The 19033-nt window shown below is 39.8% G+C and overlaps 1 protein-coding gene across 2 annotated transcripts in view; it reads left to right on the top strand.

Annotated features, from left to right (window-relative positions):
• Positions 1–15715, top strand: part of APC7 (anaphase-promoting complex subunit 7) — a 58405-nt gene extending 42690 nt beyond the window's left edge. Inside the window, exons 10-12 of one of the 2 annotated variants that reach the window (XR_014443721.1) lie at positions 778–937; positions 9662–9821; positions 14174–15715. Coding sequence is in view for 1 of the 2 variants with exons in the window: in XM_083140425.1 (XP_082996551.1) it covers positions 778–937; positions 14174–14242 (229 nt within the window). In the remaining variant the exon portion in view is untranslated. The remainder of the gene's footprint in view (positions 1–777; positions 938–9661; positions 9822–14173) is intronic. The other variant, XM_083140425.1, reaches the window with a different exon arrangement.
• Positions 15716–19033: the final 3318 nt, after the last annotated feature.

The raw sequence follows: 19033 nt of genomic DNA on the forward strand, positions 1-19033 counted from the left end.
CAGGAACTTTACTTTTTGTTAACTGGATGTGACAACCTTTTTTATATATATTTAATAAATATTCAATTCTTTATCTATTTGACATTAATTTCCTTTCCACAGCAGTTTTTTTGTACCAATTTTCCCAACCTTAACTACACATAAACTACATAATGAATACGTACTGTTATATCACTATTCTTATACCGTTCTTTTACCTATTCATGTAATAAAAATATTATATTAATTCATCTGTATATTTTAATTAATACTATTTTAATAAATTTAATATAATAATTATTTTTGTTTAAACATTATTATTATTATTTTGAAACACTTGGTTTGGACCTCTTGCTTGAGGGGCAGAATGCACAGATTTTCCTTCCTTGTTGTTGCTGAGCATCTGCATTAGTTCTTTGCATTTCCACATTAGAGGATGATAGGAAAATCTTATGAAGTTGTTATGGAAGTTTTGGTGTACGTAGACACTAATGTTTCGTCCCCCAGATGATGCAAAATTAGAAACTCTTAAAAATCCCACTGAAGGAATGCTTGTAAAAGGGCACCGATACTTCCCTGTCAGTCTCTTCGATCCAAATGAAGGTAAAGGGATGAAGCGGAAGATTTCGGTGGAAGGGGGTGCACAAGAAAATGGCCCCACATGCGTAGTCTGCCAGACGACGCGTTAGATTTCTAGGGTTAAGTAAAGTATTGTCAACAGATGTGTAATGACAAACATTTTGTTTTCAAGGTGCGTGTGTGTTAATTGTTGTTGTTGTTTTTTTTAACATTTTTCAGTTTAGATCCAAATAATAGACGAGCATTAGAAGGTTTGCATCGGATAGACCATTCTTCAAATAAGTTAGAGTCGTCATACTACATGTCAGTTGGCGAAGAAGATGTAGCGGACACAACGTATGATGTTGGAATGGATGGAATAGCAGATTCAGAAAATGATGTAAGTATATGCCAAGTAGCTTACACAATAATGGAACACATCGTACATCAGTCAGCAGATTTTCCATCTCAGTTGTTGAACATGAGTGCATGATATTCATAATTTGGAAAAGAGATGCGGTAGTATATAAATACAGAGAAACTAGTACTCACTTTATCCGCGAAACTGTTTTTTCTAGGGCTGAGCTGATAATCGGTATCAGCATCGGTGAGTATCGGTTGATTTTCTTTTACTGATACCAAAGATTTTCAGTGGCTAGAAAAGCGTGCAAAGGCAACAGCTCGTCTCAACATTTGTCCCTTTTAAAAGTTTGTTCACCCTTCGTTGTGACAGATTGGGAGGCCAGCACAGGAAGTTCCATAGATTTTCCTAGAAACATTGGATAAAATCCCACCCTCCTGGAAAGCAGATGACAAGATCAAAGGCATGGACAAGTGAAAGCTGAACCCAAATGTGACCATGAAGGTATGTAACTGCTTAGTTAACGCTGTGGGAAATAAACTATTCATTGCCAGTTCTTGCTTGAAGATTCTGGTCGTAAGATAGGTGGATGTTTCTAACCCCCCGCCGCACTAATGCCTGGTCAGGTAGTTGCGGAGTTCTTGGAAAAGAGAGATGAAGGTCACTGTGAAATTAGCTTTCTTATCTACGTTCAAGCACGAAGGGGAATCAGCAATTTAATTATACTTATCCTCTTCACTTTTGTCTTTCGCCTGACTGCCGGTATTGGCCAATGACGGCTATTTATTTCCGCCGAAAGCCGACCGCATGGCGGAGTGGTTAGCACATCGTGCTACGATGCCACGGTTTGAATCCCGGCCTGGGCATTGATGTTTGGGAGTGTCCATCCATCAATTTCATCACTCATCCCCATCTTCTCAAATTAGTGAAAAGTGGGGAAAAAGCAAACTAAAATAAAGCAGTTCAATCAATCAATCCGAGATTAAATTGGGAACATACAGCTTTGAATGACCGTGTTAAGAAAGATAAGCTAATCGGGAATGGACCTACATTTTAAAGTGGAACCCGAACCACTATGTATCGAACCCGCAATCTATTGATTACAAGGCGACGGCAACACCATCGGAGAGGCCCCTGTAAAGATTTATGTACACCACAGCTTACAATAATGTACATAAAAAAATATTTATCAGGAACTTTACTTTTCATCAAATGGACGTACCATCTTATTCAATAAATGTTCAATTATTTATTTATTTATTTATTTATTAATGCCTTGTTTTAAATGGCGGAGTTAAGGCCGTACAAAGCCTTTTCTTCCACTCAACCATACATTTAAAATTATACATTATTATATTATACACAAAGTACACTACGTCATTTCATATAGGTCCACACACACACATTATACTCATACACACAAGTCTTAAAGCCCTGAATATAACACACAAAATACAAAATATATAATACACAAAAAACTAAATATGGAATGAAAGAATACAAAATTTAAATTTGTATTTAAGTAACTGCAAGGTATTTTAAGAATTCGTTCACTTGCACATGCTTTTTAGTCTGCTTGACAGGATAAGATCTAACGACTACTCTGAAGAGAGTGGCGAACACGTCTGCTAAAGGAACCGACGGAGCTTACTGCTCTAGTGCTTTCTGGCAACTGATTCCATAGTCTTACAGCCGATACGGAGAAAGAGTTGGAGAAGAAGTTTGATCTGTGGACGGGGATAGAGAGAACTGAGGAGCTGCGTGATCTGGTGTCGCGATCGTGAAATTCGTGAAGAAATTGGAAGCGAGAGAGGAGATAGGAAGGTGACTTGAGGTTGAGAACTTTGTAAAGTAAAATCAGAGTGTGCAGCGTTCGTCGTTCTTGCATACGTAGCCACCCCAATTTGAGAAAATAAGGTGATAGGTGGTCCCAATATTTTAAATTAAAAATGTATCGTACGCAGGCATTTTGAACACTCTGCAGACGTCTTGCTGACTCACCTGTTAAGCCGGAATACGCTACGTCACAATAATCTAAATGGCATAAAACTAGGGACTGACATAGTTTGGCCTTGATAGAGGTGGGGAGGAACTTGCCCATACGTCTTATAGAATACAAAGATGCGAAAGCTTTTCTACATGCCGAACTCGTGTGATGTGACCATGATAAATTTCCGTCTAATACAATTCCCAAATCTTTAACAGTTTGGTTAAATGGAATGTGAGTCGAATCTACAAGAATGGAAGGCAGAATGTTAAGATCTACGTAACGTTTCAGTTTATCGGAAGCAATCAAAATTGCTTGTGTTTTATTAGGGTTAATATACATGCCATTGTCTAGCGACCAGTTAACAATTCTCTCTATATCTTCATTAACCTTGGAAATACCATCGCTTAACATTGCTGGGGGTGCAGAATAGTACAACTGGAGGTCATCGGCATACAGGTGATAACGGCAGTGTTTCAAGATATTTGGCAGGTCATTAATGTATAAAGAAAATAATAAAGGGCCGAGTACACTTCCTTGCGGAACGCCACAAGTGATCTCAGATAGCGCCGAGCACTTGCCATCATAAACCACCCTTTGTTTACGTCCAGTTAAGTAGGATTTGACCCAGTCCGTTGCAGAGGTGGTGAAATTAAAAAATGATTTTAGCTTGGAAATGAGAATATCATGGTCGAGTGACTGGAAAGCTTTCGTGTAGTCCAATAAAACTAAAACTGTCGCCTGTCTGCAGTCCATAGCTTGTCTGACGTCGTCGGTTATGTGAGTCATGGCGGTGCTAGTGCCGTGATTAGGTCTAAATCCCGACTGAAACGGAGCCAGAACTTCATTTGTATGTCGGCTGATTTGGTCGTGAGCAATGTATTCTAATGCTTTGGATAGCGCGGGAAGAATACTGATAGGTCGGAAGTTGTCAACGGAAGTGGCGGGGTCAGTCTTGGCGAGAGGAAGAACGTGTGCTATTTTCCACTTATCTGGAAAAATACCAGAGCGCAGAGAAAGATTAAAAATGTCGGTGATGTATGGCAATACATGAGGTAAAATCAGCTTTATTAGTCGCAATGGGAGGTTGTCGGCTCCTTCAGAACCAGATTTGATCCGACCGATTGCAGTTGCAACTTGGAACTCATAGACTGGGTTAAAATTGAACTCTATCATTTCTGTTTTGTGGTTTGCTATAGCTCTAATAGTAACATTTTTAGCATCGTTATTCATTGAATTAGAGAGAGAGAAATGTGTATTTAATTCATCAAGGGACGAAACACGAGTAGGATCTACGTTCCGTTTCTCTCCTAGCCCTAGATTTCTTAAGTTATTCCACAACATTCGGGGGTTGCCTTGCATATTTAATAATTCGTAAGAAAGCCTCCTCTTTGCGTTGCGCACGGCCTGATTACATTGATTTCTCAACACGCGGTAGTTATTAAAACTATTTAAAGTATTTGGAGATTTGAGGCGCTTGTCAGATTTAAACCTGCGGTGAGCCGAATCGCGCTCCGCCATAAGTGCGAGAATGCTGTCGGTCATCCAGGGGGAAGCAGGCCGCGTGACGCGTTTTTTCTTTACTGGAGCATGTTTGTCGAAAAGGTGTAAGATTAGACTATTTAATTCATTAAGCTTATCGTTAATATTAGTGAAGCTGTTTATTGAATTCCATGGGGTTCTTGTAGCATCTTCGTTTAGTGAAGCGGGGTTAATTTTCTTTAAATCGCGGTATTCAATTATGTTTGGCTTGGATTTCGGAACATTGAGCGAGTAAGCAACGTAAATAAGATCGTGGAACGAGAGACCGCAGGCGCTCGTTTGTCCATGTTTGGTGATTCGAGAGCAGTCTCCTGTTAAGATTGCGTCTAGCCAAGAATGCGAGGTAGCCGTGTGGAAGGTATGATCGAGCTTCAAAATATTTAGATTGTAAGAAGAGATAGCAGCGCGGAATTTATTTACTTCAGGTTTGTCAGTTTCTAAATGAAAGTTCAGATCGCCCAGTAATAATACATGCGAGTACATGGGAATGAGTTTAGCCAGTTCCTCTTCACAATTTACAAAGCACGTTCCAGGTGGACGGTACGCAACAGCTAGCAGTAGCTTCTGTTTGTTGATGGTAAGTTCCAGGAAAATATATTCTGTCATTCGTGCGTAGTTACCGTCAGATTTAGCCACAACCACCGCAGTAATATCTTCCCTTATCAGTGCCATCACCCCGCCACCTCGTTTCCCCAACCTGTCGTTTCGGAAGACGTTGTAGCCTCGCAAGGAGACCATGCTGGAGGGTGTGAGGGGATTAAGCCAAGTCTCCGATACAAGAATGCAGTGGAGATTCAGGGGGGAGAAAATAGCTTTGAAGCTATCGAGGTGCGCTTCGATGCTCTGTGCATTCACGTGTGACACCAACAGTGAGTTCGGACAAGTCTTCAGTTCATTTCCGAGAATTTCGGCTGTGCTGACCGCGGGGGGCGGAGTGCCAGGGCAATTAGCAGAGCGACGACCCTCTTCAGAATTTCGTCCACTGTCACCGAGATGCGTTGTTGCCAGATTAGCCATTTTTAGAATTGAGGTTTAACGAACAGAAACAAGATGGGAGAAGAAACATTAGCATACCAAAATTAAATTTAGAATTATTACTTACCCTGTCAAGCAGAATAGCATGGAGGAAAGCATCAGGGAATGACACACACACACGCACATTAAAAAACGATAACATAAACAAGAACCCGGACAAAAAACTCACACTAAACACACATGATTTGAACACATCACACACACAATTATTCATACACAGCGTATCATAACGACAAAAGTCAGATATGCTCTTCATTACACTTCACACTCAGTTCGCGTTGCACCCCATCTCAAGGGAGGACGTCAAGATCCTCGGGGGAAGATATAAGGTAGCGACGACCTCCGTGAGATACGAAAATGCGCCCGTCTTGGCTCCAGGCATTGCGTGTCCCTACGCGATCCTTTGCCTCCCGCAAAACCCTCTGCCTGTAGGGAGTTAGCGACTCTGTAATTAATAGGGACGAGTTCTTTAGCATCTTCTTTGACTTCCACACCTCGTTCCTGGAGCGGTAGCTTACAAATTTCACTATGATGGGGCGTTTTCCCGATCTCAAAACTTCCGCAGACGATCTTTTCGGAGGGCCAAGCCTGTGGCACCGGTCAACGTGCTCGAGCTTGATGTGCTGCAACTGAAGCTTATTTTGTAAAGTCTGGAGCACGATGCTGTCCACGTCTTCGTTGGTGGTTTCGGGGACCCCATGCAGCAAAATGCAGTTCCTCCTAGAGTACTGCGCTAGGTCATCTATTTCAATGGTGTTCGTGCGTATCTGCTTGTTCATGCTCTCTAGGTCTCGCCGCAGCTCTGTCATGGAGTCGCTCGTCGATCTCTTAAATTGCACAAACTCCTCTCTGAGGTTCAGGAGTGACTTGCGGAGGTCAGCATCTTCTTGCACCGATCCATGGTTGTCTAGCAACTCATCAAGCCGTTGCTGGAATGCTTCCATAGTTTTGCCTATTTCTTCCACTTTGGTCGAAACAACTGATAGCGTAGGCTTGGACATGATAACAACCCCGAAGATCCACACGGTGAAGCTATTGACCTGGCGGAAGATGTGGCAACGTACAGCGGTGGAGAATAGAATGCCAGGCTAGCTGAGCAGTGAAAGCGCGGAGCTCTATTCAAGCACGTCCATCCAGTACAACGGTCAACGTATCTCTTCAACGTATTTACTTCTGTGACATAAATTTCCTTACCACAACTTGTTTTTACACAAATTTTAGCAGTCTTAACTAGACGTAAGCTAGATGATGAATATTTGCTGTTTTATCTCTGATTTTATAGCATCTTTTTACTATTTCTGTATTAACAATATTTTTTAGTCAAGATAGAAAGAACAAAATAGTATTAACGTTGTGTTTCCTCCGTTTCTTAGTCTGTGGTTACATACAACAATACTCCATGTGCATCAGAGAAATGAAGTACTAATTAATTAATTTTCATATTTTTACAAATAATTATATTAACATATTAAATAGAAACAATTTTATTATTAAATTTCTGAGACACTTGGCTCGGACTGGCTCCCCAAATTATATATTTCTAAATATGTGCCTAGTGATGTGACGTGTTAGTTTGACTCTGTAACTAACCTTTGTTATTTTATACTGGAATTATACAAGTATCGGTATCTGCATTGGTATCGGTGGATATCGGTCATGGTATCGGTACCGGCAAATGGTGGTATCAGCTCAGCTCTAGTTTTTTCTTCTTCGTTCTATTAATTTCAGTACAGCAAGTTCCAACAAGAATGGTGGCAGTGACCACTGAAATTAATAGAACGAAGAAGAAAAAAGAATTTGGCGGATAAAGTGAGTACTAGTTTCCCCGTATTTATGAATGCATGACTCGGACGTCATCTCTAAAGATTCCAGATGTTGATTTTTGTATATTTTTTTTTTTTTTTTTTTAACCTTGCTTTTCAGCTACTTTCAGCTCATTGAGATGATGAAGATGAGTAGAATTAGATGCAATTGAGTCAGGACTCGAACCTGGTAACTTTAGTGGTGAGATCAAAAGCTGACCATTTAACATGCTTGAATAGCAAGTGAAGTTGGCTGGAAAAGTCAGGGAATTTGTTCTCCAAAATGAGTGGTAATCCCTGAATGTAGAAATGGAGTACAGTAACAACTCTATTGGTTTTCAATGCGAACATTAAAACTCTGAAATGTCTGTGACTGCACAAGTGTGTTAGTCTTTTATTAATATTATTATTTACACAGCTCACTATATTTTATTTAGGGATGGGACAGATTAATCAATACTCTATCGGAATTGGCCAATATAGGTACATCGGTTTATTGGTAAAATTACTGATTATTTTACTGACCTGCTATATCTATAAATATCGTACAATTTAGTGCAATGTTCTTCCATTTTGTTATAATTTTTATGGATATAAATCTCCATGCCCTGCTGGGGTGTAAGGGGTGACTTCTACATAGTACACCCAAATATCAACCTCACGTCCATGCATTACACCTTGTACTGCATTTTGCAGACGAACAAGGCTCTGGCAACTGGCACTATGGCCAGTATAATTTTGTGTGTGTTGTCCTGTTTTTTGTCCTTTTGTGTGCTGAGTGCCCGTTTACAGCCTCAGCTTTTAACGGAAGTCAGAATATTTTAGGTTTTAGTTATGCAACGTCAGAGTTGTTATTTGTAACGGTAAGGGCCTGGACCCCGTATAATGTGACGGGTGCAAAATAGCCTAAGTGTTGACGCACCCAAAATTTTAAATTCAAATTCAAATCCATGCCCTGCTTTTCTTAAAAGTAAATTTCTACATATGCAGTTCTTTTACATTCCAGTCGTCTGCTAACACACACTTATTAACAGAGAACGGATTTGCATGTAGTAAAAATATGGTAAATATGTAAATACATATTTAATTTTTTCCATCAAAATATGGAGTTAAATGTGGACTTAAAATTGTAAAAATTGACCTTTTTAATAATATACACGAGCTACATAAATATCAGTCTCTGAATAGTAACTGTTACTGTGACTGTCTTGAAGAGAAACCAGAAGCGAATGCCATACGTGTGTCGCAAAATCGATACTTCTGGTGCTGCTGTCGGGCAAGCAACTGGTAGCGAGGGTGGGGTTAGCAATGGACAGCTCGACTTTGGACTGGACTGTCTTCCGTTGTCAAAATAATGTTTGTAACAATCAGGAGCCGATGCTTGAGCCCTCATTTTCTATTGTTGACAACAATCGTAATTTCAAGTGTATTACAATAGCAAAAGCAAACAGTTGGGGGGGTGTATAAAAATGTTTAGATGATAGAAAACTTGTAATTAAAGCAATTGGAGGGTGTAAAAATCTTTAACTTTTGTTTGTTTAATGTCGCTTAGGACTTTGTTACTTACTTGCAAGAAATTTTCCCATGGGGACATGTAGTTATTGTGCGAATGTGGAGTATATGTTGAGAAATGTTCTGAAATATGAAAATAATATGTAAAAATATGAGCCAAACCTAATATATGTACGAATATGGAAAATAGAAACTGAATTTTTCGAGGCTACATGCCATGATGCACAACGATAATACAAAATATAACTTGATTTTAGTTTCATACATCAAAATGTTATGTAATATGTTGAAAGTTATACATTAGGGTCCCTATAGGTGGGGGGAGGGGGGCAACGAGAATTGGAGGAGCCCGGGCCCCGGGCCCCCTGACCCACTCGGTTTCGATGCCCGTGGTGATGTGATATATGTATGACACTGTTTTCTCACACCTGGAAAATTATACATTTGTTACAATCATGCAGTCATAACTTTTTCCTGATTAAAGATAGGGCGAAGGAACCCCCACCACTGCATTTCTTGTGAAATTCTAGCCTGATTTGATTCTCGTTTCATTCTAGTCTGGGTAAACCCCCTACCCCCACATACCCTAAACGTGTGTAAATAGCAAGAGTGCTATGTACACAGGGAACTTTAACTTTACCTATACCTGTATATATTGTATTCGTTTCTGTACCCCTGACTAACTACGTTTATTTTTTACATACGCGAACGCTCTGCTATGTCAACGGCTGAGGGCCCCCTAAAGGCTTACTTGTCTCCGGGCCTTACAGCTTGTAGATGTACAGCTGCATATTAAAGTTACTCTAAAGTAATACTGTTCAACTTATATTCTCAGCTAGAATAAAAGATTAATTACTCTAAATATAGTTGTTGTTTTCTCTTTAGGAAAATTTGGAGAATATTATTGAAGTATTCAACCCAATTTTGAAACCCAGAGATTCCTATCCTAGACTCTAGAGATCCCTCTGAATTTATAGACTAACCACAAGCTAGAAGCAAGTCAATAACTGGCATGATGTTACCATGTGGTAGTGCCTGTGATGCGGTAGGTTCTAAACTACCTTCTGTAGATGTAATGTTACCAATCTTGAGCTTATGTAATTTGCAGTAGAAATTATATCAATTAGTTTTTTCTATGGCTGAATTAATCTCACTTTCATCGGACAACAATGCGTGAACATTGCATCAATTTAACTTTTAAGGCTTGTGCATCGTATGCCAGTTACTTCTGACTAAATTGTCTCAATTTCTCTGGAAGAACGCTCGATATCCTATTTATATAGACATGATGGTGACATATTCAAGAAATCCATTTGAATTTAAAAGTGGTGAAGGCTTTTCAAATATACAGATATATACAAAAACATCACATCATCGAATGAGAATTGTTTGTTGTAGAAGGGTAATATTTTATTTACCGTGAGTGTAGTGACAGTCTTTCACAGGAACTAAAATATTAGCGTCCCACTTTTCATACAAATGCAATTAAATTTAATTGGACTTGCCAAATGTACATGATTGGACAAAATTTCAATTTTCATTTTCGAGCTGCACTTCAGAGGAAAGATGAAATAGATGGGTAGATAGGCATTTTCTACAATTTATTTATTTAATTTTTGTACATTACTGCACATTGAATAGTGCATTTATGAAAACTGCTTGTACAGAGAGGGCTTACAGCATAAACAGGTTCCATCTGCTATAAGGTTAGAGTTCTTCAATATATTTATAAAAGCTAATATGTGTTATTATTAGGTTATTCAGAAAGTAAGTCCGGGTGTACTTTTTAATATACAAGGTCTGACAATTCAGTTTGCGAACTCATCCTAGCAAAAGTGATACATACCTTATGCTGAATATTACTATGGTCACCTTTTAAGCACTCCCTGTGGGAACCTATACGCCACTGAGCAAAAAGTTTTGTCTTGATATTTTACCTGCTGAAAAAGTTTTCACTTTTGTGTTTTTTGACAACTTCAGGGTTTCCAGTGACCTGGAAAATCCAGAGAAAATTTGATGTTTTTTTTTTAATTTTGACAGAATTCAAAACTGAAAATCCATTTCGTCACTTTTTCCTATCAAGTGATTTTTTTTTTGCGGGGGTAGATAGGAATATTTGTATAAAATTGTTCCTTTTTTTTTGTATATTCATCATTTATTTATAACAATGTTGAATAAACTTGATTTGTTTGATTAATATGGGAAGTTGAAAACATGAACCTTATTGTCCAACCATAAAAGACAAGACTATCTTGATTAAACTAATCTGTGAAAAGTCTTTACCCCAATTTTTTTTCAGCCAGTCTAATAAACATGCAGGGAAATCAAAATATAGAAATTGTTCTATGTACCTTCCACTATTTTTCCACATAGTCACCACAGCGATTCTGGCATTTGTCCCATCACACCACTAGTTTGGAGATGCCGCTGTTGTAGAATATGGCGGGTTGATCGTGAAACCATTGCCAGACAGCGGTCTTCGCTTCGTCGTCGCAAATGAACCTCTGCCTTTGCCAGGACTTCTTCAGTGAACCGAACACGTGGAAATGACTGTGGTGCATGCTCCAGAATCTCCCATTCAAAAGACTGAAGTCTGTCGATGGTCCTGTTTGTCACATGAGACCTAGTGTTATCGTGGAGAAAATCACATTGTCCACATCGAGAATCCCTTGGCCATTTTCGAACTCACAACACCACCACCGCACACTTCTCAAAGCGAGACACTTGTCCCCATACGTCGGCTGCATTTCCCTATGGATCTCGATGGGCGTTCATCCCTTGCTCCAAAGAAAACGAATAACACTTTGCTGCTCATACGACGTGGTCATGTTGAGTACTACAGTCATGTTGAGTACTACAAACTTTTTCGTTTCACAGCACCCTTAGTGTTTCAAGATTTTTCCACGGTGCCCAAGTCAGAATGTAGGCCTATTTAACACTTGCAGCGCTCACTTTGTGTTAACACTGTTGAGCCTTGTTTCCATGTTAATAAAACTTTAAAATGCTGACAAAGGCAAAATTTATTGTAATAAAAATAATATTTATTGTGAATCTTCATCTGAAGAAGACTCTGTTAGAGGGTGGAAACGTTACGTTTTTAGTTATTATTTTTATTGCAATAAATTTTGCCATGGTCAGCATTTTAATGTTCAGTTAGTGTGGTTAATTTGCTTGTCTTAACTTAAAAAATAAACACATATTTCAAATTCAGAAACATTTCATGTGTAAAAGTACTAAATAAGCACATATTTGGAACAATCATATCATTTAAGTGAAAATACTGGAACATTTTGTAGTGCCCCTGTAAGCTAGCCACAGCACCCCAGAGTGCTGCAGCACACTCTTTGGGAACCACTGCTCTAGATGTTTGCAAAATAATTGCCCATACATAGCAGCAACGATTGGATGCCAAACACTACAAGGACTGCTTACTTTTTTCTTTGTAGACAAGAATTACCATTACGAGGCTATAGTGTGGGGGCAAAATGGTGCAGTTGTTTTGAATCTGCTGCACAAAATCATGTTTATGCGTAAAATAATCTCTGAACCACAGGTATCGAAAATAAAGGAGGGGCAAAGAACGTTAGTGCCACGGAAGTTTGAATTCTCCTAATGCAATGATTTTTGACAGCTCACTCTAATATGCCCCTGTTTCATACTCATGGATACAATAAACGGTGAGATGAAATCAAGTTTTTCTTGCAAGGATCGTTCAAGGTTGACCGGGACTTTTATTTCTGCAGAGGAAATAGGTAGCAGAAGAAACACCAAACTATGTCAGTTTTTCAAAGTATTCTCCGTGCACGCCGAGGCACCGTTGCCATCGTTCTGGCAGCTCCCGAATTTCTTTGGCGTAGAAAGAACTTGGTTGTTGTCGTAGCCACTGGAGGACATCGCTCCGCAGTGCTTCGTCTGTCGTGAATTTCTTCCCTCCCAGATGGTGTTTAAGGGGTGCAAACAAATGATAATCACTGGGGGCTAAATGCGGACTGTAGGGGGGATGGGGCAGAACTTCCCAGCGCATGTCAGCCAGAGTTGTTGTTGTCACATTGGCCGTGTGAGGGCGGGCATTGTCATGGAGAAGAATGACATTTCCAGACAACATCCCAGGTCTTTTCTTGCGAATGGACTTTTGTACAGCACCACTCAACAATGTGGAGTAATACTGGGCATTAATCGTGCTCCCTTTGTCCAGAAAATCCACATGGATAACGCCCTTCATGTCCCAGAAGACACTTGCCATGATCTTTCCAGCGGACGGCTGCGTTTTGCTTTTCTTGAGGGGCGTGGAACCTTTATGCTGCCACTCCATGCTGCATCTTTTGGTCTCTGGGGTTGAATTGTGTAACCATGTTTCATCACACGTGATGATGGATTACAACAATTCATCACCTTCTGCTCGAAACCGATTCAGAAGCTGTTCACAGACCGTCCTGCGTGTCCACTTCTGATCGAATGTCAGCTGGCGGGGAACCCACCTTGCACAGATTTTGCGGAAGCGTAAGTGGTCGTGAATGATTGTCTCAACACTCCCGACACTGATATTCACCTCGGCAGCAATATCCCGCACTGTTACTCGCCGGTTCTCAAGAATCATTTGCTCAACACGTTCGATATTCACTGGTGTGACTGCAGTCGGGCGAATGTGTCCGTGCACTTCATTTGTCACCAGCTCCCGTCCTTCGCGAAACTGCTCACACCATTCGTACACTCTTGTCCGCGACATCGTTTGTTCACCATACTGTGCTTGCAATCGTCTGAAAATCTCAGCTGGTTTCACTTTCTCCTTCACGAGAAATTTGATTACACACCGCTGCTCCACAGCCACAGACACACTGCTTGCCGCCATGTTCGCTGCAACTGCTGCGCATGCGCGAAATATGTCATGCCGGGCACTAGTTACTTGCGAAGGAATACATTACGTCACCCGCACGTTTCATCATAATCCGGCTATTCATCGATTTTTTACGTACGAAAATCCCTGTCAACCTTGAACGACCCTTGTACATTAGACCTACCGAATGTGTTTAGTAGGATACCACTGAGATTTCCGAGAGAGAGCATAGAGTACAATTAATAACAGTAGGTTTTTTCTACTGTAAACAATAGAAATTTCCAGCAGCTTAGTCTGGAAGTTATGTAAATGTACAGTACTTTTAATTTGGTTTTGCAAAACGAATGGGAACCCTAAACTTGTACTCTTGGAGTTTCAATAAACTATTAGATCAGTTGAGGGGTCTTTATGTTAATACAAATATTTCTTAAGGAAGTTGTGAGCATTTTATTGAGACTACGGACTAAATGTTTACAGTTATCTGCATTATAATTTTTTATCTGCACTGTAAAATATATATTGGTAGTGAGAAAATATGTTCATTATTTTTATATTTTTTCCAGGCTGAAGTCGATGAAAGTGAAACGGAAGCAGTGTGGTCGGACATGGATCTGGGGTTAAATAGCCAATAGAGAAAACATTACTGGATGCTGCTACACTGCCAATTGCATGATGCATATGTGGAAACGCTTAATGCATTTGTATGCAAGGATTTTGTTGTCACAAGACTGATTTAGTAGATATTTGCGAAAATTAGTTGTACAGTTGTAGTATCTTCATAAATATAATGTTGTTATTCTCTGTCTACCTGTATAATACCTATTATTATTTTAAATAAATGTGTGTATTAGTTTTGCAGTTTTTTTGTATGCTTTTGAACATTTAGTAATAAAGTATGAGCAAGCAAGAAGTTGCACAAAAGCATGTGAAGAAATGATGATATTACTCTCATTCGTGAAATTAAGTTTATTAAATTTATTGCTGTTATTAAAGTTTTCTTGAGTGCCATTTTGCAGCAGATATAGAAATAAAGTAAAAATGTGATTGTGTGTGTGAAAGGAGAAAGGAGTTTATAGTTTGTTTAGAAATCTGTTTTAATATTTTCTTTTGTGATAGTGTGTCTATATTTGCAAACAGCATTATTGTTTTCTTTTCTGGTAGTTCAGAATGTAGGTGTTACACATGGCAAAAAATCTGCTTTTGTTTCTGAAAAACTCGATATGACTAAAAAATAGTATGGAATCAGTGGTGATTCGAGAATGAAAAATGAGTGGTGACACAGTGGAGGGAATAGTAATTTAATATGTACCTAAATACCATACAACAATTATATATGAGGCTAAAAAAGCATTTATTGATTAGTTTTTTACTTACCAGAGACCTGGGGACGTTCACTCCCTCTGGTGCAATTACTGAATGGAACATTGGAAAATAGAGTAATTGCAATTCTAAAAGTATTGACTCAGTAAAAGTACCCCCTGCTCAACCAGTCCCCCTGCACTTTTTACCCTAATATGTATTTTTCTATGGTATCCCCCAGAAAATATTCCCACATACTTCTGTCCTTCAAAGTATCGATTCATAATTTTAGATGCTGACATGCCTCTTTGGGTTTGTGTGTAAATTTCATCCAAATTTACTCATCTTTTTGTAGAGGAAGAAAAACAAGTAAAGTACATCCACGTAGAACATAGATAATATTAATTTCAAGATTGAAACCTTCTGTGTGAATTGAATATAATATTTTTCTTCTGTCATTTAGAACACCTACGATAACAATATTGACCAGTTTCATACGATAGGAAAAAAGTTTAAAAAAACTCATAATGCTCTTCATGTTAAGACTTTTAAGATTAAATGGCATCTTGTGGAATACAGTGTATTTATACTAAACAATTTCTTACCATGGTTATTGCTGTGAATTCTCCCTCCACGTTTCCTAATGTGTTTAGATTTCTTGTGTATATATGTGCAGTTCTACGTTCTGTTTGTAATGAAAACATAATGTTAAAGACTGTATTACATTTCATATTAATTTTTGTAAAACATTTGTTGTACTTATGAACATTGCACGACCATGTTAACTAAAATATTTCATTGAATAACGTGTAGTAGTTTTTATTTCTATCTTTTCCTTTAATGTGGCATTAGTAATGTTCCACCAGAATTATATAAGTAATTGCAACGGTATTTCATATCTTTGCTTTACATTAATAAATTCAGAACAGGAGGATTTGTTTGACAGGACGAAACATGTACTGCAAAGATAAGATGTGATACTTTAGTAAACTGTTAAATGTTTTTTGTGATGATAACTATACATATGCAGGGTGATTCAAAAGCCCAGTCCCATATGACAGCTCCATTGTTAGTGCACATAGCAAAAAATGGAAAGTGGAACTCAAGGCTTTCCGCTAACCGCAACATCTGACACAAGTATTCATATGCAGATATGGACAGACAGTGAGACGTCATTGTCTTTATCTCAGGGTAGTTTTCTCTAATACCATTTGTATTTTTCAATTTCAATAGGGGAGGACCTGGAGTAGATAAAGTGCCAGTGGGAATGATACACCTCGTCGAGAAGTTGGACGACCGCGAAGTGTGCGAACACGACGGTTTGTGGAAGATGTATTAACTGCAGTGATGGATCATGCAGGCACCAGTACGCGCGCACTAGCCCACGAACACAACACCTCCCATGTGAATGTGTGGCGAGTCCTGGCAAAAGAGGGGATGCACCCGTACAAATTGTAGAAAGTGCAAGACCTTTTACCTCGGGACTTTGGCCCATGTGAGGACTTTTGCCAATGGTTTGTTCATCAAATTGAAACTATCTCCAATTTTCAGAATACGGTACTATGGACTGATGAGGCTATCTTCACAAAAGCTGGTGTGTTCAATAGTAAAAACAGTCATGTGTGGGAACATGAAAATCCACATGCACTGCTACTGGCACATCATCAGCACAGATTTGCAGTGAATGTGTGGTGCGGGATACTGCATAACCATTTGATTGGACCGTACATTCTCCCTGTTCGCCTATGTGGACCCACTTATCAAGCATTTCTCAGTGAGGTTTTGCCTGAACTACTAGAGGACGTGCCCTTGGCACTGAGACAAAGACTGTGGTTTCAACATGACGGTGCACCCCCACATTTCAATCGTAATGTGTGCCATTTCCTCAATACTGTATTCCACAACCAGTGCATTGGCAGGGGAGAGCCTGTGCCATGGCCACCTCGATCGCCTCATATTACACCCCTGGATTTCTTCCTCTGGGGAGAGATGAAACTCCTCGTTTACGATACACCTATCGTGAGAGCCGAGGACCTCGTTGCCCGTATCAATGTAGCTGCAGCATCGATAGCAGAAATGCCGGGGCTGTTGGGTCGCACTAGACAATCCTTGATTCGCCGTTGTCGCCTATGCTTGGAAGTACATGGTGGACACTTTGAAAACCGTCTGTCATGAGGTTCCCTTCACATCTCCATTAAGCATACTGTGTGCCCTTCAGGGTATGCAACCTATGACAGTTCATTTTTTCTTTTCGTTTTTATGTCATGGTGCCCTTCGCTCAGGAAATTTTCTTTGTTTCTTGGTGCCATTCAACACATGCCAATTTTCGTCGATACCAGCTCACGCAGAACGCACACCCACCCCACTCCCGTCAATATTTTCGTTCGTGTCCTTTGGGGAATCCCTTGCGCCGACATTGCACAACATTGCCGCGTGATTTTTTGACAAGAGTGTACCCAATTTCTTAGTGGACCGCCCAACACCGACTACTTCTCCACCAGTTTTGCCATTATTTACTTCAGAAAATAATTTTCCTACGTTTTCAAACGTCAATATCTCGGCAACAAAGCCGTTTCCGGAATTTCGTTACATGAACTTTCCACCTTATTTTCACTCGTACAATCACCTCCCAAGCAGTTTAAACTAACTTACGAAACACCCTGTATAACACATACTATGTGCCAATATTTACATACGAAGCAGAGACTTAGACAATGACAGAGAGACAAAAGAAAGATGCAGGCAGTGGAGATGAAAATTTTAAGGAGTATACGAGGTGTGGCAATAAAGTTTCCGGATTGATTTTCTTATTCATTTCAGGTCACGTTGATAACCAAGAGCTGGGTAGGATACTGACCTGTGAACTATCCTCTGCCTGCGCACAAACTTTTACGCACATGCATATGCATGGAACAGTCTGGCTGTAGCATTTGTTAGAAGCGGACTGTCCATCTGAGCTTTGTAGGAATCATGTTAAGTTCGAAAGTGGAACAACGTGTTAATGTCACAGAACTTGGGAAATCCGCCATGGGAACTTACAATTAGTTGAAAGATATTTGTGGGGATCAGTGTTTATTTCGCACACGAGTTTTCGGGTAGTGTAAGAAGTTTAAAGAGGGTAGAGAAGGCATCAGGGATGATCCACGATCAGGCCACCCCTGCTCTTCGAAAACTCACGTCAGTATCGAGAAAGTCGCTAAAATTTGTCGTTGATTGGGTGCCTGAAGGTCAGATTGTCAATCAGTTGTATCATGATGATGTTTTGGGGATCCTTCGTGAACAGGTGAGAAGAAGGAGACCAGACATGTGGAAGAATGGCTCATGCATTCTTCACCAGGACAACGTGCCAATTCATAACATGCTATCAGTAAAGAAGTTTTTGGTAAAAAGCAACATTCCAGTGTTGGAATATCCACCATACTTGCCGAACCTAGCTCCGTGCGACTTTTTCTCTCCCAAAAAGTCAAGTCTGCACTAAAAGGCACCCGGTTCGAGTCTGTGGACACGGTGAATGCCAAAGCGACGCGACTTGAACAGCATACCAGAAAATGACCTGCAACACTGCTTCTAACAGTGGGAGATTCTTTGTGGAGGGGACTACATTGAAGGGTACAATATTTCGATTGTCAGATTTTTTTTCAATAAAAGAGTTACAGCATGAGTCCAGAAAATTTATTGCCACACCTCATACTGGGGAAAACTAGAAGGGATAGAATAAGGGATGAGGAGATCCGACAGGCCGTGGGTGTGGTGAAGCTTCAGGACAGAATAGATCAGGCACGGAAGAGTTGATTCAGACACATCAAGAGGATGGATGCAGAAAGATTACCAGTAAGAGCTTACAATGCACAAGGAGTGGGAATAATGCCAAGGGAGAGACCAAGTTGTGGGTTGAAAGAGCAGACAGCCGAGTGTGTTAGGAGAAGATGACAAGATTGGAACACCATGGAAAGAGAGCAGTGGTGGAAGACCAGGAGAAAATTGAGAGGCTTGACTTCTATACCGACCCAGCCAGAGGCAGGAAACTGTGAAGGATGATGATGAATAGGGGAGGTATTTTGTTCAATGGACATTAACAATTATAATTAACTTCAACAAAATCTTCATTAATATTTTAATAACAT

This window comes from Lepisma saccharinum, chromosome 18, assembly GCF_977018435.1.
Source record: "Lepisma saccharinum chromosome 18, izLepSacc3.1, whole genome shotgun sequence".
NCBI classification, from domain to species: domain Eukaryota; kingdom Metazoa; phylum Arthropoda; class Insecta; order Zygentoma; family Lepismatidae; genus Lepisma; species Lepisma saccharinum.